We start from the raw sequence: 21257 nt of genomic DNA on the forward strand, positions 1-21257 counted from the left end.
CAGAGAAGATTTACACATTAAACAGTCAAACTATATCAAATCTGCTTAGGATTCGTCTCTTGTCTCCTCTTGCCAGTAAAAGCAGAGAAATAAGGGAATGTGTATTTCGGTAGCAGGAAGAGTTGGACATGGGACAGTCAGGAATGCCAACAACTGCCATTTTGGAGACAAAGGCACTTGTGTGCGGCACGTGGGGTCAGGCTGCTGCCATGCCTACCATGCCAGCAAGTGCTTTTTGTGGAGGGATTCCAAAGGGAATTCAACTTATAAAAAGGCTAAAACCGGGGCGTTCTGGGGCCCAGCGTCTAACATGCATACTGAACTGCCAACGCCCTGGTTTCACTAGGACACATATCATTCAAGCCATTCCTGTTTTGCGCCACTCTTTACTGTCAACTATCTAATAAAGGCAAGATCAAAACCCCCAAAACCTGATCTTGCAGAGGCAGGTACTGAACTGTGAGTGCCTTGTCATAAAGGGAACATAGTGCCGCTTTAGGTGGAGCACTGTCACTATACTGATTCCCCCCATGCAAATGTTGACTTTACATAGATCTCATCATGTATGTCATTGTCATGCTGGAAAGATGATTTCTTCTGGCAGAATGCTGCTCCGATTCTTTCAGAGCTCCCTCAGATAGTCTATTCTGCCAGATCTAACAACATCATCTCTTAGTATAGACGCTCAATTACTTTATTGACGTGTCTGACTCACCTTAACTCACATACATATTGGCTCGAAAAGCAGAGTTTGTAATTAAATTGAAACTAAAGAAATTGCAGACAGAGTAGCTTAATTTTAACCAACAGATATACAATAGTAGCCTTCAATCCCCCCTTTGAAATCTTGAAATACAGCCTTTTGTCCATTTTTTTATTAACTGAAAACATGGAGTCACAATAATTGGTGGGATTATGTATTATGTAGTCATATAATAATCTATATTTCACAGTTTCACACACAGTATACAGAGCAGCTTATGTGACATCTTGTGAAGTCATGATCATGAACCAGTTCAATTGTGATGCTGACAAAGAAGAAAGACTTCAAACTTCTAAAAGTTTTCTGTTGCTGCTTCTCCAATGCCTTCATTGTAGGCTCAAATTACTGCACTTTCCCACCAGCGTTTGTACTGAAATAAATACTCTGGTGGATCATCGCAGATCTGTAACTGGGTAAACCACATAAACAATGAGGAAGGATAAACAAAGCACTGATTAAGATCAGTTTCTCTTGCCACTCTAGCATCCTACTTTGTTTAGAATCTCCCAGGAAAAGGCTTAAGTCTGCTAATATCCATGCTCTTTCTGACTTTACCCGTTTCCTTTTTAAATAGTCCATATTTTCCAGCTCTCTCTCTCTCCTCAGCTCATTTCCTCACCGCTCTCACCCGCTCTGGCACTCTTTGCTCAGTGTGGGACCAGCACATTTACATAAGATTTACAGAGACACGAAAAGCACATTCCCAACATAAATTTGTTGTGAGCGTGTAACAAGCTCATGGCTGTGTTTGGCTCAGTTTCTGCCTCTTGCAGTCACTTCAACTTAGACACACATCACACAGCAAAACATACCATGGACACACACTAACACACCAATGCGCACACTAGCACACACACGCAAACAAACCACGCTAACATGCTTAACGTCTACATGGCATGCAGCAAAGGCACAATTTGTACACACGTTCCAATTTTCCTTAACTCTCTTTTGTTTCATACTCTGCACTGCTTTTCTCTGTTTCTTGTCCCTCCCTCCCTCCCTCTCTCCCTCACCCTCCTCAGCAGTGCTCTGTTGACTGACAGTCTCTCATCAGGGAGGCTTTCTGACAAATGGGGCCAAATGGAGTCGTGCCACTGTTGCTGCTGGCCGCAAGTCAGCTCTCTGAGGTTATTGCTTAGCTCTGCTCTTACAGTGTTATTTATATCCACCATCACCAGACTACTAGTTTTGAGTGTTTGATGAACTTTTCATGTGCCATCTCCTGTGTGGACCTTCACAGCTGTGGATCTTTTGGTCAGTGACCTGGGCTGTTTTCTTAGATTTTGGTGTGCTAAAAATGCAGCTCTATATTCCTTTGCCATAACAATACAATTAGTAAACACTGAATTTATTGTATTCTTGAATTCTGTGTGAGTTGTCAAGACTTTTACAATAAAACTGCCCAAGTGGTTTGGATAGAGAAAAACAAAGGATAAATGACTTTTATTACTTGTTTTACTACTGTAATACAGAGCTATGTGTGAAAGCACTCGAGTCAGTAGTGGCACCTTTTTCACGGCAGGATCCCAAATCAACTTCACCTCCGTTTCAATTAGAAGAAGCTCGCTCAAGTTTTAGTTTCTGCTTCCTAGGTAGGTAGTGCTTTTTCAGTTGGGCAGTAACTGTTTTGTAATGTCTGACTGATTTGTCAAACCTAAGCAATTATTCAGATTACAAGCAAGAACTGGTTGTAGTGTGACTTTAAGCACTTAGGATACGATTTTTGTTGGATGTTACTGACATTTAAATGACAGTTAAAAAGCTAAAAACTTGACCATCTAAAAGTAACAAGGTAAAGAGAGACGAGACAAACAAATTCTTATTTATTTGCCAACTGCTTCATTGTGGTTATGTACCATAAACAGACAAATTACGTACTACAACAGACAAAGAATCAGAACGTCACACTCAGCAGATTGCTACTCTGGAGACAGACATGTCATCCTCTAAATGTCTCTTACAACATCCATCACAAATCATAATCATAAATCACAAAGAAAAACACAATGACTAGTTCAAGCTCATCTATGCATACATTGCTTTCTTCTCAACGCACAGAAATTATGTCACAAACCAAGCATTCACTTGTAATCTGGGAACACGACAGCAAAGAAAGGTTTTGTTCCTCTGTCCCTGGGATAATTTGGCCAAAAGTCAGACTGTATGACAGGCACTAATCCTTTCAGAATAGTTCCATCAGACTAATGTAATTCTTACTTCTTCTGAGACAACTGCTGATCACTATCACAGCAGACATCCTTGAATACAGGAAAAAAAACACCCCAAGCACTGAAGATGCATCAGGACATCATTGTTCGAGCCATATTAGGACATGGTCAGGCAGTGTAGTGTCAACGCGTATGCGTCCTTGGCCTCCTTGAACGACCACCTAGTCAAGTTTTTCGTAAATATAGCTCTACATAGCTACCACACATAGGATCTCTCTGTTCTTCCCCATTTTCGTGACTCTTTTATTTCCAGCCTTTTTTCCCCCTCACTGGAGTTTTTCAGTGTGGAACTATCAATGTTTTCATGCAAGATACCAGGTCTTAAGGGTGACAAAGTATTCTCTGAGAAGTTTGTGGTTCAGTACTGATGAGAGATGGAAACCCAGTTTATTTAAGCAAATGCTGTATGTACAACTCAAAAGTCATTAGAGCTAGTTCAGTTCAAAAGCCTGTGCCACCACAACACACCATCAGCTGTTTACAACTACTCCTGACATTCTTTACAGCAAAACTAATCCAGTGCCACTTGCCTTGACCTCGAGGACAAGCAGCATGCTATTTTCACTTGTTACTTTATTCTATATGCTTCTGATTATGCTAGAGCAGTAGGGTCAGAAGCCTATTGGAAAGAGTGCTTATTTGGAACATTTGCTTAAAGCTGCCCTAGGCAGGCTGGCTGACCCCACATGAATGTGGTAGTCTACTTGAATTCCGGAGGCATCAATATCTAGAAATCAACTGACAGCAGCACAAAATCAATACCCAATCTGACCTATATGCTTTGTTCTTACTAGTTGCTGGCCATGGAGATGTTGAAAAGAATGACCCAATCACAATAGAATAATGATCATTAACTCAGTTCTTTCAGATGGGATGTTTTCCTCCACTACAGCCGCTCTTTGTGATGTCAGTTAAAAATGTGTAAGCAAACAAAATGAGGAAAGTATGTCTTCTTTGAACAGAATGTCTTTATTGAACTGTGAACATAAGAAAAATTCAAAAGTGATTTCAAGGGTTCCAAATTTTGGAGTAACTGATATGGTGTTTTATTACTTTAAAGCAGCTATACTCAGTAGTTTAATGATAGCAATGTATCAAGTGACAATGTGAAAGGGGTCTCTGGCAGTTATAAACCCAAGGAGAGTTAGTACCTGACCCTGTAGCTTCTTTCGGCTTTAAAGAGCTTCATCGTGAGTCTAATCGTTTAACTGCCCGGTGTTTTGGTTCACTCTCACCGCACCGTTTTCAGCCAGCAGGCAGCGAAATAACTCACTACTTTAATTTAATGTTTCACAGCCCACATGTTGGGCAGCAGACCAGTATTACCTATGCAGCAACAAACAGCAGACAGACAGACTGAGTTAGCGACAAGCTAGCAAATAAAGCAACTCAGATATTTTTCTCAGGAGTGTGCGGCCAATCTAGCCTCTAACCTCAAACCCCAAACACCCTGAAATAGCCCTTAAAAGAAGTGGGATGAGCCAGAATGACCCCACATTGCCAAAATGACGTTCCACCAATGGTTTAAAATCTAGATTTGCTTTTCAAAAGATGCAAGAACAGAAACTCACTCACACACCACACAGGCCTACGCACACAAACATGTTTACAGCTGGAAACAGGACAGACTAAACATCATGTTTTTTATCAGTCTCACTCTCTAAACCCTTAAGACAACATTCATCTGCCAAGGCTGCAACCTCATGGGGAGAAGAATGTCTCTTGTACACCAGAATGAACTCGATTTAAGCATGAGGTCTGGTGCAAGATGGTGCTTCCTCTCTTAAAACTAGATTAAAACTTATAAGCTGACAGCCAAGTCCCTAAATTTACACACCCTGTACCACCCAGCCCTGACTTCTGGCTAGTTTTTAGCACATGACAACACAAGTAAGAATAAATCTTTTATTAAAAGCTGAACATTCTTCAAGACAAAGCCCTGCAGCGCTTTCACCCACAAGACCACACTTTCATCTGGATAAAATCTGGGAATTTTAGAAGTGTAGTCAGAAACCCCAATTCACCTCAAAATGGAAAATGAGAGAAAAGCCCCTTGTTTTTCACAAAAAAATACTTTATAGCGAAAGAGAAGAAATCTCCAATGGTCTAATCCCCCTGTCTAATAAAAGTTCTGTACAAACCCACACATAAAAAATGGCTCTGTGTTTTCTCCTCCAGTACACGAGCAGGCATTCAACCTTTCTCAAGTAGGACAAAAACATGCAGACCTATTTACATGTCAATGAAGGCCATGGATAAGGACTTTTCCCTGCATATCTCTTTTTACTTCCCTCCCTCAAACTTCCTCTCATCTCAGGGCGTTCCTATAAGAAGATGTGCTCATTTTGATGCCTGATAAAGGCCCGGCTACTTCTAAAGACAACTACTTTTATTGGGATTCTCAGCTTATTCCTCAGAAAACTGTTGGGTGCACTGGTGTACCACAACTCTAGACTCGTAACATAAACTAAAGATGCAGAGTTCATATATCCGACAACTGTTTGCAATGACCGATGATATTTATTAGCTTGTCTGGAAACAATACTACTCAGAATATTATCTAAAGCAGGAGAGGATGTCCAGCAGCGGCAATCATTCGCATTCTTCAGATATAAATTCCGAAATAGGTAGATGCGGTTCCAGTGCCTGTGCTATAATAAGATGCAGATCAACATCTAGTTTATATGTAAAATACACAAAGCAATGTATAATATTAGCTCTCATTTGTTACAATCAACAGCAATGATGTCTGTGCGCATGCATGTATTTGTGTGTTTTTGAAATAGAGAGAGAGAGAGTGTAAATTGATGCCTACGAGCCTTAGGAAGCGTGAACTCTTCCTGAGGCTTGCAGGCCTGAGGTGAGAATGTAGTCGGATGATATCAGATTATTGCCCTTTCTACTCTCACATTTCTATTTATATTCTCTCTTATATCTTCTGAGGCTGTGTGCACTGAGAGAGGCCGGCTGACTGGTTGAGATCAGAGAGTAGTCAATCACTGAACAAAACTGACATAGTTGAGGGTGGGAAACCTCACTGTGGAGGAGAGAAAATGCTCAATGTTCTCACTTAATTGGGTTAGATTGTTAACAGAAGTTTCACGTCTCAAGAGATGCATAAAAGTGGAGAAGTTTCGTCTTTAGCAGTTTTCTTTCCCTTTTCTTTGTCTCTCCGTGGTGGCAGACAGCCCAGTGCATAAAGCAATGTGGCTTAGACGCTGGCGAAGAGAAACTATGGTCTCTTGGAAATATGTTCTCTGTTGACTCATTCTGTTAACCACATTCTTCATCAGCAGCACAGCAGAGTCCTTCCCATCGGCCATGAAGACAAAACACCGTATTTTCTGGCCCAGTTAATAACACACCACTTTTTTTGCTGCCTTTTAACTATCTAGTTTAGGCTCTAACATTTGGAGCAGTGGAGGAAAAAAAAAAATAGAGGCAACGGAAAATGAGGGGGAAGAGAAAGAGAGAGCACTCTCACTGGCCTACAGTGCAGTCCAGATCCCCCTGGATTTATTTGTGTACATAACTCTTTCTCTTTCTGTCTCTCCCCTTCTCTTTCCCTCTCCCACTTTCATTCTTTCGTGCCGCGCTGTGTCTCTAACACAAACACCCACATGCTGCAACCGCTACACGGCATACAAATACACAGATTCACATAACCATCAAATTATCTTGCTGCTTTTGAACAGAAATGGTACACCCACAGTCCTCGCATGTGCCACCGTTAATTATTCCAGAGGAGAAGAGGAGAGCTTCCTGCTCCACAAAGCTCGCACCAAAACAGCCGGGCGGAAGACAGACAAGGCAAATTCAAGAAACATCATTCAACATTCTCCAACTTTCTTCGCTACAACTATTTCAGAAACTTTACAACCCTGTTTAAGTGATGGTGTACAAGTCATTAGAGCAAAATTATATTAGCAGGCTGTTGATTTCATCACATTGCCATGTAACACCCCTCACCGCTTAACTCTCTACCCAACAGAACAGACTGAAGTCCTATTCATCTGACCACAGAGGCCCTAGTCAACAGTTTAAGAGCCAAATGGAGAGCCTAGTCATAGTAGCAAGCTAACGGGAAAACCATGTGACCTGACTCCCTTGTTCACCAACATGCTCTTCAACTTTTTCCACAGTATCGCTTCCATCGTTTCTCATCTTTTCCTCCCACCCCTGCTGCTTCAAATCTCACTCACCATGCTGTGCCTCTGGATGGGTGCTGGTGTCAGGGTCCATGTTAAATTCACAGGGTGATGAGTGCCCACATCAACATACCCATATCCTGAGGCAAACCTGGCTCTGTAACTGGACTACGACTACTGAAACTATTATTACAACTACCGCTGTATTTCTACTGCCGCCGCCACTGCCGTCTGTTCTCCGCTGTTCTCTCCAGTCAGAGCTGCTGGCTCTGGTCTGGCCCCTGCAGCCTGCCAGCTCAGCTCAGGCTTCTACTGCTGTGTTACATCTGTCTGAATGAGCCCCTCTCTGGAGAGTGGGGGGAGAGAGAGAGAGAGAGAGAGAGAGAGAGAGAGAGAGAGAGAGAGAGAGAGAGAGAGAGAGAGAGAGAGAATAACGGAGCACAGTACAGGAGGGAGGAGAGAGAGAGCAGCAGTTTCCACATTGTGGTGGCAGAGAGAGAGGGAGAGAGAGAGAAAGAGACAGAGAGAGAGAGAGAGAGAGAGATATGGGTGGAGAGGGTTGTGGCAGTGCTGAATGTTTCCACTTTGATCAATTTTATACTCTCAGCATATTTTTTTCTCATCATAACGAGACCTTAGTAACATCAGTTTGGAAAACATTAACATGCCAGGAGAATTAAGGACCTTATGTAGTACTGCAGCCTGGGTGTTAACAACGGGTGGACTCAAAAACCTGACCGAGTTGTGCTGGCTGGGCATTGTTTCTACTCTCATTTCAATTTGGCACACTAAACAACACAAGATGCTTAAGCTGACCTGAATCGATAGCTTGTGCGTCAAGAACATTAGCAGCAACTAAAACATTGTTTAGTCCTTTAAAAGCAAAAAAAACAGCACTCTTCACAATTTCGCAGAACTCAAAGTGATGCCTTGTCTTAAAAAAAACCCAAACCAGAGATTCTTACACTTGAGATGCTGATCCAAAACCATCACTTAAAAGCTGTCAAAGGAAGTTTGGTTAGATTGGTTGAAGACAGGCAGTAGTTTAATATGTTAATTCTAACTTTGCCCATCTTTATATTGACCCATTTCTAGTTCATCAATTGTCCAACTGGCAGACATGCCACTCCTGCCGCTCCTGTCCTTTCAGCAGCATAATACGGTCAAATGGAGCCCAGCCAACCATTACCTTGAAATGATTTTAATCTCAACTATCCAGGGATCTTGATAAATTATAGCTCCCCATATTTGAGATGTTTTGAGTTCATCTATAAAAACTGTAAGACAAGACATTGAATAGGCAAAACAATCCATCATTTAGTGCTGTGTTGGCAGGATAGACTGGGGTGACAGGCTCAGATCCAACAAATACCATTCTGGATAATGATAGCTAATTGTAATTATAAACTCGGGGGAGAGAGGTTGACTTTTGGAATGTTAAGATACTTAAACGCCATGTGAGGCTGTATTTGGGCTCCAAGGCATGCAAAAATCATTCCACCCTTTGGTCAGTTATCCAGTTCTATTTAATCCTATCTAAAGTGTTACAGCTTCAGTGAAAATATTTATGGAGAAAGTAAAAACTGGAAAATAGGGCAGCATATGCCCCAGCATCTTTAAAGAACCGAGAGATGAGAACTTTTTCCAAAGCAGCATCCAGAAAAAACTTAGACCTCAGTAAAAATTAAGCGTAGTTGTTCGGGTGGAAGCGTAGCAGCGCTCTCCGTCTCTAGCATGTTTGTGCCAAAACCTCGTCGAGTTCAAAAGAACAGAAGAGGCAGCCGCTCACTATTCAGTCGGAGGATGAGACGAGATGAGAGCGCTCTCTGATTTGCTGTGGATTCCTATTCATCTAAGTGTAGTTTTTATTCATCACGCTGCTTATTTAGAGCGTGTGTCACACAAGGACAAGAGCAGGTGGGGCCTACGCCAATGAATAATTTAGTAAAACATAGACCGTGTGAGTGTTTGTAGTGATGAAGAACCTGATTTGAAAACCGTACAGGTGCTCACGCACGCGCGCACAACTGCAGTTTTAAAGGTTAGAAACTGAAGAGGGGACTAGAACATGTAATACTGTTTGGATTTTGGAGGATAAATTTAACAACAACCCTTCTGTCAATATGGTATTTAAAGATGCAAACACTTGTGTTTGTTCATGTGAAATAGTATTTTGCCAGTGAGTGTGTTTTAATAAAGCTCTAGCTCTCACCACGGCACTAATACACATATTTAATATTTCAAGGCAATATTGATCAGTTTACAGCTTTACATTTAGTGCTTATTTGAGGTTATCTTAATACTTCTATAAGTAATTGCTGCTCTCTTTAAAAGATAACTGTGATTTTATTCTTGTAATCATTATTCTTGTGATTCATAAATACATTTAAAATGTGCATTTAAGGTCTTAGTTATGCTTTTCTTATTAACAACATTACTTTATCCTATCAGATATATTTTTGCAAATGGAATTTCTGTAACAGTAGCCATTTAATGCTGTTTCTGACCTCTAAATGCTCCTATATGTTATCTCTCATTTCTGGTGACCAGTGAATTCAAATCCAAACCCAACAGCAGGTTCATGCCTTGTTAATATAAAATTGTAGAATATTCATTTGGCTAAAAGGTGACAGAACAGCTTGTATGACATTATTATGATTATTAGATATTTAAATGGCTGACATAATAACCACTGCAGTAATATATTAATGTATTGTAATGTATTCTAGCTAACATGCAGAAATATGTAGCCTGACTATGGAAATCTGAATCAGCAATTCAGAAATGATCTTACATCATCATCATGGAAAAGTTTCAAATGTCACTGGCAGAGTTGCAAAGGTACCCTGTAATTAGTGAACTAGCTGGCAGCCTGTGCTTATTCTTTTAGCCTCCGTCTCTTCTCAGATAAACAAAGTCAGCCCAATCATAGATGCATTATAATGATGTGTCTTGCGCCATTTTCTCATCATCATGTCATCACTTGTATTAGTGAACATGGATTACAAAACGGGATGCACAATAAACTCTCCTCTGCTTTTTTCTGATGTGTGTTGTGTGTGTGTGTGTGTGTGTGTGTGTGTGTGTGTGAGATCCAGTGCTGAACTTACAGCAAAAATAAAAAGGTCCCTGTATTTTTAAAGCCAAATATGTTCTATGCAGAGAATGCTGGGTAACAGCCATAACTTTGAGGAGACAGAAGGACATCTCTGCTCGTCTCATCATCTGGCCCTCTTACTCGCAACAAGAATGCGATCCCACTTGGGAGATATAGAATATGATGGAATGAGACGAGTGCCCAAAACAAAGTTGTATCAAATAACATGACTTGTTGATTTAACTAAAAGAAACCTGAGACCTGAGAACTGAATATTCTTCTAAATATAGTCCATCGTGTACACTTAGCAATTAAGAAATACCTCTGTAAATGCTGTAAGTGCTGTGAAGTTATAGCTTCATTATTAACACAGAGCTAAATGGCTCCCTCTAATGGTCAATGGCTGGTAAAGAAATCACTGTCAAACCTTTGTGACAAATCCTGGGCATAGAGGGTCTGCAGAAAGTGTGATTAATAGTACATAAAAGCATCACTAAAATCACTGTGCTCACAAAGAACCAGGCAAGAATCTTGGTTAAAAAATGCTTACACAACATTGGTAAGCCAGAAAATATACAACAACACTGTCCAATAACACTGTCTCAATAGATAGAGGGCAACAGCACCACAGGAAATTGCTAAGCTTAATACAACCTTCACTTAATGTTCTGTACTGTACTGAAATGACATCATGAAATAGCACTTCAACTAAACAACCATTGAACCCGCTGATTTAAAGGTGGGTCATATTAGGTTGCATGCCAGCCAACAACCCAGCAACGGTAACTGTGGGATACAAACGCTTGAATGTCAAACCTCAGTGCCACCTAGTGTCTCATTTTGACGGATTCTGTGTGTTCATCCTTGCAGACACATCCACACTAGCTTTTACTGAGCTGCTCCATCTTGTCCGTAGACATAAGTGCACACACTGGCACATCCAGAAAGTAATGGTGTTATATTACAGGCATTACATTGCTGTAAAGGGCAACATGATACCTGCCAGTTGAAAGACACCAAAACATTTTTCAATGTCTGTCTTAGTGGTTAGGATGAAGCATTATAAGTGCAGTGATGTGCTATGAAGCAGCAAGCTCTCCATCTAGTGGCTATAACGTAGAAGAAAAGAGTCTCAGAAAAAAGGTTTGCCCAGGCATGTGAGCAACACAAAGCTCACTTGCATATTTAACTGTTTGACCGCTTGCATTTGAATTACTTTGCCCATTTGACCTTTGTACAGAACAAGTAATTTTGACTTTGAGTTGTTATTTAGCAGCCTTGGACATAGAAGATTGTGGAATAAAAAAGGCAAAACCAGAGCCGAGCCACAAAAGATGAGAAGAGAACTTCTCATCAGACTCAGAGTGTTAATAATGAATAATATTTTGTCTATAACCATGTTGAGCAAGCGTTAAATATTTGATTTCTGGGCTATTAATCATTCTAATTTAATTAAATGAAAATCAAGAAAGCCATTTAAGTATTCCCAGTGTCTGGCTGTGTGTGTGTGTGTGTGTGTGTGTGTGTGTGTGTGTGTGTCTGTGTGTGTGTGTGTGTGAGTGAGTGTGAGGCATCCTGATATCTGCAGAGGTATGTCTTCAGGCTACTCACCGCTCTCAGTGGACAGCTGGCTGTGGAATTCTGGAAACTGTGTCTCCACTGGAACGCTGATAGTGCGCCTCAGAAGATGGACCTTGCATGGCGCAGAGCGACTCTCCTGTAAAAACAAGGGACGGATCTGCTGAGAAAGAGAGAGAAAGAAGGAGACAGAAACATAGAGCAAGAAATTCAAGACAGACAAAAGGCAGAATAAATTCAACAAAAGGCACAGACAGAAAGTAGGCACATGGAGTAGATAGCGTACAGAGCAAGAATGAAAGCTAACAAGAAGAAAAATCGTGGCTGCTAGGAATACAATAGTCACTGAGGCTCCTTATCTATGTTGTGGCTATTCTGATCACCATGTTTAATGCTGTGTTGGGCCAATAGAGCACAAAAGCTTTAGAGCTTCTGATAAATGAGGAGTCATTGGATGAAACAGAGCAGACATTAGCCACGCATCAGTCTGTGTCAGCCCATATCTCCCTATAGCTTGCATACCAAATGTTTGGCTCCAAAAGATTAAACAGACAAAGGAGAAAGGATGGCCCTGGTGAGAAAGTGGTGACTAAAAGAAAAAAAGGGAAAGAGCCTGGTGTCCTCCAAGAGGAGTGATAATGGCTTATCGAACATCCTCACACCTCTAAACTCAATGCGGCACCCTGTCTGTCTAGTTTTTTCTGTGTCCGTCTGTTTATCCGTCTGTCTTTCTCGGAATGTCTCTGAGACTCACCTCTTTACTTGCCTCATGGGACTCAGGTTTAAGGACAGCATATTCTCACTAACACCACCTCTGACGTACAGACAATGTCTAGTGGTCTGAGCCATGATGACTAAGCATTATGAGCTGTAATTTGAGACCCACTATTCACTGCAACAAATTCTGTCTCAGATATATACAGTGTTGTACTTCCACTGGTCTTGACCAGGGATTGGAGTATAGCCTGTGGCGTTATTATAATGAATCATCTAATAATCAATTAATTCCCACACTCATGCAATTATTTATTTGAAATATTAAACTAAGTGATAATGTACTTGGAGGGTGAGCATTAGCTACATTCAAATGCCTGAAATACACCTAGAAAAGATAAGATTCAGTTGCAAACTCAAAGGTCTAAGTTTAAACAAGTTTAACTATAAAACTGCAATCGTTCTGATGAGATGAAAAACCTAAATATTTTTTCCGTTACAGGGTTAACAGAGGAGAAATATGGCAAACAGGAAACAGTGATGTATCTTTTCACTCTCTGCTAATTCAATTAACATAATTGATTTTGCCATGGACGTAAACACTGATTTGATTACAGCATTAAAGCAAACGGCAAAGCCCACTTGAATTGAGGCTAAATTTAAACACTGCTCACTGGCCCCGTCCGGTATCCTCAGCTCGGCAGGAATTTTTTTTTGCCTGTTGACACGAGCATAAATAACTTCTTTGTCTTTAATCATGAGCCCCCTCTACTGGCAGTCATGTGGAGCTTTTGAAATGTAGATTAGAGAAATGTGCTGAACTTGATCACTCATTTTACAGAGTGGGCCTGTGGAACAACTGAAGGCTTCAGAACAAGCTGAAGGTAAAACAATTCGCTAAATCCACACTCCAGAAACCCCCCACTGGAATCAGACCTCTCTTTCAATTTTAATACCTTCATATTGCAGCCCTCAAGAAAATGCATCACACTTGCTGAATGCTGAGATTGTAATCCCTTCTCGCATACTTCTGTTTTCACTCTCTGACTTCCTCCTTTTTGGATCTTTTTGTGTTTGTGTGTAGCATCATTTGTCTTACGAATTTCTTACAGAAATAACCTCTGGCAAAAAACACAATAATTTGGTAAACATTCTATTACAGAAGACAATCAATCAACTGTTCGTGCTGATACTGCACCTAAATTCTATGGGCTTTTTTTCAAAATATCTAAGAGTACAAGAAAAGGATTAGCAGGGAAACAGAGACAGGCCTGGCTGAAGAGAATATATGTCTGAAGAAAGAGACAATAAAAGAATCCAACAAAAAATAAAAACAGAAAAACACAACAAGACAATAAGGGATAAAACAAAATAGGCAGAAACAAAGGGATAAAGACAGAGAGTGACTGTTTACTAAAGCCCCTACAGCAAAAACTCTTTCACAACCAACAATCAATCAGACTGTTGTGCAGGGACTCTTAAAGTCTTCTGTTTTTTCTTTCCTCTCACTTTCAAACCTTTTTGTTACTCTAGTGTTTTCTCCTTGTGGTATGGAACGGAGGAATATACAGGCAAACAAAGAGTGCATAAAGACAAATACTTAATCTATGAAGATTTAAAGATGTAAATGCATATTCCAGTTAATACATCCATTTATTTTACGATCCCAAAAAAAAGTTCAGTGGCACTGAAATAAAATTTTTGTGTCAGCTTCACAAAACGAAGCCGACGTGCAAACTCAAACTATTCTCATTTTTAATTGGGCTAAAGCTGAATGATTTAGGTGTGTTTCTAAAAGGCACAACTGTTCTTAGACGTGCTGCATTATGTATTGCATGTTTGGAGATACATTTCACCACAAGCACAACGAGAACAAATTGGTGTTCTTCACATGTTAAAGGCTTCCTCAAATCATTTCTTTGACTTATGATTATTGATGATGCTGCACTTACAAGCATGGAGGAACACCTATGGTAAATGTAGGCGAGTTGCTGGAATAACAGAAAACCTAATACTGCCATAACAAACATCCATGGCTCACCTGGTATAGAGCTGGCACCCCATGTACCAAAGGCTGAGTCCTTGCTCCAGCGGCCATGAGTTTAAATCCGACCTGTGGCCCTTTGCTACGTATCACCTCTTCTCTCTCCCACCTTTCCTGTCAAGCTTCAGCTGTCCTATCTAATAAAGGCAAAAAGCCCATATATACATATATACATATATATAAAGACAGACATGTCTCTTAGAAGTGTGTTTATTGTGGATGCTCTGATCCATTGTGTTTATCTGTCTAAACCATGCCATGACACCTTCATCTGGAGCAAGCCATTATACGACTGTATCATCGTTTTGACCTGCCGTCTGCTGACATTGCAATCCAGCAGCGTTACAGATGACCTTTCAGAGTCTGGGTCTCCAGATGGATTAATTTAAAAGCTGTTGTTCTTTGCTGCTATGAAACAAAAAGCACTGTGGTGGAAAAGCTGCCAATGGGTCGATTCAAATCATGTCTCTCTGCAATTATTGCTCGCTCTATTTCAACATTGCATACCTCAGTACTTGCAGACAAAGAAACACTTTTCTCCCCAGCTCCAGCAGTCATATAAAAATTCTAAACTATGCTTTGTCTGGGTGCTCTTGCGACTTTGAAACAGAGCCTTCATGTCTTAAGTGTTCTTAAAAGTGTCTTAAAAGATACTATATTCCCTGAGAGGGGGGCGTGTCCTTTCCCTATTGCTGTGCTGAGACCACAGACATTATAGAAGAGGGCTTTGAGAAATTCCTCAAGGAAGCTATAATTTAATTTGTTGCTGACGGTTCTCCGATAGTAGCATTAGCTGGAACTTCTCATCATGTGAATCCCTCGTTGGACTTTTTTACCTTACACATCAGCTCTTGCAATAGAATATTAAATATAATTTTTGTGCCATTCATGTGTGCTTGCAGACTCAGCCACACACACACTAATGTGAGTTATTGGCATCCAGGGCAGGAGGAGCATGCAGAAATGGCAGACACTTTTGTAAGCAGCTGTGGAATGAATGGACTGAATGGAAAGTTGCGCAAGGGTAATGAAGGAATTACACAAAGTGACTAAGCAAGGTATAGGTCAGTCACGTACAGTCTGCATGAGGGAAATTTTTAAGCAATGATCAATCATCAGCCACATTAATGAATAATTGATTAATAACGAAAAGATTCTGAAATACAAAATGCAAGGCTGTACATAGAGAGAGAGCTAGGCCATGTGGTGCAATCCGGTACTTCAACAAAACCACAGTACATTTTGTGACTGATACACTGCACATCCCTCATCTTCGGCACTGTAGGGTCAGCATATTTTGACCGTATTAAAGTATTAATGGAGAGTAGCAGGGCTAGGCAATAATTCAACATTACTGCATCAAATTGTAACGCAGTCGTATTGCGGTATTATGTTTATATCATGTTGTAAGTCTCTGTAAAGTGAGTGCACAGAAAGCTGTTAAACAGGACAGGATAGTGCAGACTGAACAATGTAATTTAGATTACCCTGCTGACTCCTGATTTGTTCCTAACAACAGGGCCTCTGATCTCATGTGAATCCAGTGTGACACTAATCAAAACAACAGAGGCAAAGAGCCAGACTCGGCTTCCTCTGCATAACCTGGGTATTGTTGGTCTCCGATGTGGGATGAATTTAAATGTAGAATTAATTCTCACACAACACAAGATTCACTCAGGAGCTTGTGTTTCTCAATAGCTAGTTATTATTATTATTATTATTATTATTATTATAATTATTATAGCCCGACTGATACTGTATCTTTAATGCCGTTACTAATATTGGTATTGGGAGTTTAAAATGGCCAATACTGTTGTTTCATTTCTTTTAACAACAATCTTAACACGGGTCGTTTAGATATGTTTTTCTGGTGTGTAATCTTATGACGGAGATATACTGATACCAATATTTCTACAATAAGATAATACTGGATCATCTGGTTGATTTAGCAGTCTAGCTGTAATAATTAGCTTTCATTTTTTACCAGTCTGGTCACTGGATATGTGGACTGATTTTCACTGCCTCTCAGTGATAAGCAGTTTCATTGAATTGTGCCTGAAACTCAGTTTGCACTTAAACTGTCATTGAAGTCATTAGCAATGCACTATCCAAATAATATGTGACAAAAATAATAATATTAGCATGAATTGAAGTTAATCCATCCTTTTATTTTGCTATTTTTATTTTACTATTAAACTATAACTAAGAAGTTATAAAAAATATATAGCTGGCTATGGGGAGAAATTGGCAAGTACAATAAAATTAAACTGACAAGGACAAAAAGAATTACAAAAAGAAAAGTACAGGCACAGACGAGAAAGACAATGGTGACACAGAAGGACATGACAGACAAGAGATTGTAATGTCTGATCTCACCACCTCCTCCTCATTCAGAAGCAGCATCTGACATTCACCAACCACACAGTACTTTGGGTTCCACACAGTTTGCTCTTCGTAGGAGTGACCACGTGACATCCATCGTCTTGATGGGCAGTGCACATCTAGAAGGGAGAAAAGAATCACACGATCAGTTGTGACTGCAAAGAAGACCAAAGAGGCTCTTGGAAAAAAAACGAAAACTTGTTCACTTGATAATGGATGAAGTTTAAATAATGATATCCAAAAAAAGCCCCCTAGAACAAGGGATGAAGTAGGCAGAAGAGAGTGGATTTTTGTTGAATGGGCTCTTCATCTATGTGAAGAGAATTGCTTTTCAACTCGTGCAAGTAACTGTTTTGTTCAGCAACATGAAAACTCTTAACTTAATTAGAAATGCCACTGGAGACGATGACTACCGCATTCTCTGCACTTTTTTTTCACCTCAATCATTCTGTGGATGTCAGGTGAACAAAGGATAAATAGAAAACAACCAAGACAGGCATAAATTGGATTCTTCTGCATCTCCAATGACGACATGACATAAATCTCAGAAAAGCAATACATATGCTTTTTCACAAGGGAAATGCAATCCATCAATTCCAACACATGGGTTACTGTTACAGAGACACTGTGACTACATCTATCAACGCAGAGCATAATCCAAGAGTTTCACTACAGATGTGTTTTGTCAACCAAAGCTTATTATTATCATCATCTCAGGTATTTCTCTCTTCCTGTTGTATACAGGAAGAAAATACATTCCTTATGTCTAATCTCAAAACACATATTGCAATATTTCTGTTGCAGTGGATCAAGATCACCTGTTGGTGCAGCTCTTGTGAGCTGTGCTGTTTGTGTGTGCAGTTCAGCTAGAGGCTAATGAGTGCAATATGTGGGTCACAGTGTGCTGTTTTGATGGTACAGTGCATTCCCACTCTCGCTGCTAAGAGCAGACAATGTGTTTCATCATACACAGCGTGCTATATGTAATAGCCAAACTTGATAAATGGCACAACAAACTAAGAAAGCACAAAAAGATATGGTATACAGAGAAATGAGGAGACAAGTCCTGATTATTTTATATCGCTGGCTCCAATGTGTTTGTGCCTCTGGTAGCAACTTTGAAACTGGAGGTTTTCATCACATCTCAGAAACAGAATATAAAAAGTGTGCTTCCACAGGCTCTTTAATGCAGAGTTTCACTGCGAATATTCCGTCTAATGAGATGTATATTATTCATACATTGCACTTTCAAATTTTTGTCATAAATGTTTTAATAACCTCATTTAAATTATTGTGGAATTAGAGCTCCTGTACACCGGACACGAGTGGGCAAAATGCACATAATGCGCACGTTTATTTAAGGAGGTGTCACGACCCTGTCAGCTGTGTCTCTTTGATCATTTTATCTTAGTGACTGGCTGCTTCATATTCCAGGTAGCCTCATCATCATCCCATTAGACTAAGTCAGAAGTGAACAGACACATTACTGCACAAACACACGGGAGCTACAGCTACCGCTTACGGCATCCGTCTGATCAGCTTACGCTCACGCCGTAGGACGGGAGCAGGTCAAGCACACAGAGTTTTCCACTTAGCAAAGCTTCTTTAGAGACAGGTTTTTCATCCTGGTGTTGATTAAATTATGTGACTCAGAATCAGTTCCACACGCTTTAGAATTATGAGAGTGAGAGAGACAGACAGGCAAGAGCGACAAGAGACAGAAAGGCGAGAAAGACAGAGACGAAGGAAGCCTTTCAACTGGCGCAGTTTTGCATGGTATGCCTAGCTTCATCTCCTTTAATAAAGAAACTGGGTTGAGATTCATCTGTGAAGCAGATGAGAGCTCTGAGTCTTTTGCTCTCGTGGTGTTAATCTCTTCACCAACATAGCTGCTCAGCATCTACAACAATAGAAAGTACGGGGGGGAAAAAAAAGACCAATGCCATAAAAACAACTCAAGTTTAGCCATATATTATATTTCCTAAGCAGGTCTTTGACAGAACTCATTGACTCTGGTTGACAGACAGACCCAAGGACAACCGGCTGATGTGATATAAATTATAAGGATTTTCTTCATGGCCTTGCTGATTTATTGATCAGGGCTATGACAAGTACATATTCTGTTGTCAATCGATATTTTGCAGGCACTGCTGTCTGATGTAGTGGAGTACGTGAACGTATACACAAACTGCATTTTCCCTCACAGCAACATACTGCAGTTATTTTCTTAGCTGAAAGGCTCTGCGGGGCCAAAACAACTAAATCTATAATCAGAGTTTGGGAGTACAACTAACTGTTTGTATACATAATAATAAAATGGTTCCCACTTTCTTTAAGACCTTTCCAGGACATTTTCACTAGTTCTTCTCGACAATACAGGATATCACTTGCTCTCAACTGGTGGTCAGCCTTTATGGGACACGTCTTTGTGGCACGCTTGGCTGCTCCTCACCACAGCCAATTTTCCTTCCCCGTGGTCCCAGCGGAGTGGAGCTGCAGTCTGTAACATCAATTTGGCCACAGCCCGTAAATAACAGTTAGGAAGTTTGCTGCAAGTCTGTTTTGTTCCGCCTCTGGTGTCAACAGCTCTTGACTGACATGGGACCCACATTTTTGGTTTAAAGTGTCATACCCCACAGCTTATTGTACCACTAGCAACAGCCCAGTTACAGTCCAAGACTATCTGAATGAGGGGCAAGAATTCTGTTACAGATTTCCTGGACGACACAGATTACTTCCAGGATACTTCCAGGTCATTTTACTGACTGGAAAACTAGTATCCAAATATCCCAGTTTAAGTGTGGGAACCCTGAATAAAGGTATTGCATATGAAAACCATATTTGGTCCGTTTCTGTTTATAACTAACGTTAGTACATGTAATTTACAGGACCCTTTACTTGTGACTTTACAGTCTATTTCTATGCATTTAATCAGTTTAAAACTTTTGATATTAAGCTACTGTACATTATAACACTAACAAATATTGAATTAACTATTTAATTAACAATTATTGCTAAATTTGTCGATTTTTTTTCTCGCTTTAATTGATTAGTTGTTTGCTTCACAAAACGCCAGCTAGCTTAGCAAGTTAGCTTCACTTAGTTTATCTCGTTTTTCCAAATATCCTGTTGCGTATGAAATATGGAGCAGAACGTTGACATAAAATAAACGTGTGTTGGAGGTTTGTGTACACTTTCTTACCTATAAAACAGGACCAGAGGATGGATAAACACCGGCAAAGCACCTCTCTATTGCTGGAACTGTGCTAACGTTACCTTACTTGTTGCTACGCAGCCGCTCCAGTCAGACCATTTTCCACTGGATACTGCCATCTACTGGTGACAACCTGCATTGCACTAGAGCTGTGAGCAGGCGAGCTTCTCGGTTTAATAGCAGGGCAACACTGCATTTAAAATGATAATAATAAATAAATACAGCCCCAGCCTTCGCTAACCAGCTGATTGTGTCTCCTTGACAAGTAAACGCTCCCTCTCCACACTATTAGAGCTTCCCCATGGTCCACCCACACAGATGCTTTCACTTACTATGCTTGATTAGACCTCCTCTCAAGACTGTGGGCCTGTAAAGCCTGGGATTGACACAAGCTTTTATCTTGTATTAGTGCATTAGGTTCTGTAACTAACTATTCCTTCTGTAGACGTTTGAAGTGCCATAGCAGGAAAGACACAGGTGCAAAGTTAACACCTTAATGAGGGCTCCATTCCACTGTAAGTGTCTCAGTAAGTCATGTCAGTGAGCCAGAATGCACAATACAAGCGTCCTAGAACTGGATCACCCAAATGGAGCAGTGCCCTCATATATGTTAAGTACACCTGTGCTTTCATCCTGCCACAAGTCAAAATGTCTGCTATGAAAAAGGTCTACCTGCAGTGTAGCTCTAGCTGTCTTAAATCTGAACAGAGGTCTAATCCGATAAAGGTCTGATCAGATAACTGGAAACACCTGTGAGGGCTGAGCTTAAAATATTGGCATGATTTTCTTTGTTACAATGTCCAGACTGTTTGCCTAGCAACAGCAACTACTGTTTTGAAATTAAAAAGTATAATTTGCCTGCCTGATAACAATGCTAACATTAGTACATTATTTAAATCCACTTATGACACACTGTCTCTTTCACTTTGCACTCTACATTTTCACTCATAATAAATATCACATTTCTATCTTCAAGCAACAAGATCCATGTTATTAACCAAATAAGATGGCAGGATTAGGTTACACATTAGTCTGCTCTCTTTCTATTATTACCTTCGATTGTAGGGCAGTTATGCAATCAAGCACATT

At 40.3% G+C, this 21257-nt stretch overlaps 1 protein-coding gene across 1 annotated transcript in view; it reads right to left on the minus strand.

The window, feature by feature from the left end:
- Positions 1 to 21257, minus strand: part of si:dkeyp-72a4.1 (uncharacterized protein LOC100148058 homolog) — a 53235-nt gene that overhangs the window by 21776 nt on the left and 10202 nt on the right. Inside the window, exons 2-3 of the mRNA XM_051411748.1 lie at positions 16949 to 17073; positions 11848 to 11977 (exon numbers count right to left, since the gene is read on the minus strand). Of these exons, the coding sequence (XP_051267708.1) occupies positions 11848 to 11977; positions 16949 to 17073 (255 nt within the window). The remainder of the gene's footprint in view (positions 1 to 11847; positions 11978 to 16948; positions 17074 to 21257) is intronic.

This window comes from Dicentrarchus labrax, unplaced genomic scaffold (genome assembly GCF_905237075.1).
Source record: "Dicentrarchus labrax unplaced genomic scaffold, dlabrax2021, whole genome shotgun sequence".
Lineage (NCBI taxonomy): Eukaryota > Metazoa > Chordata > Actinopteri > Moronidae > Dicentrarchus > Dicentrarchus labrax.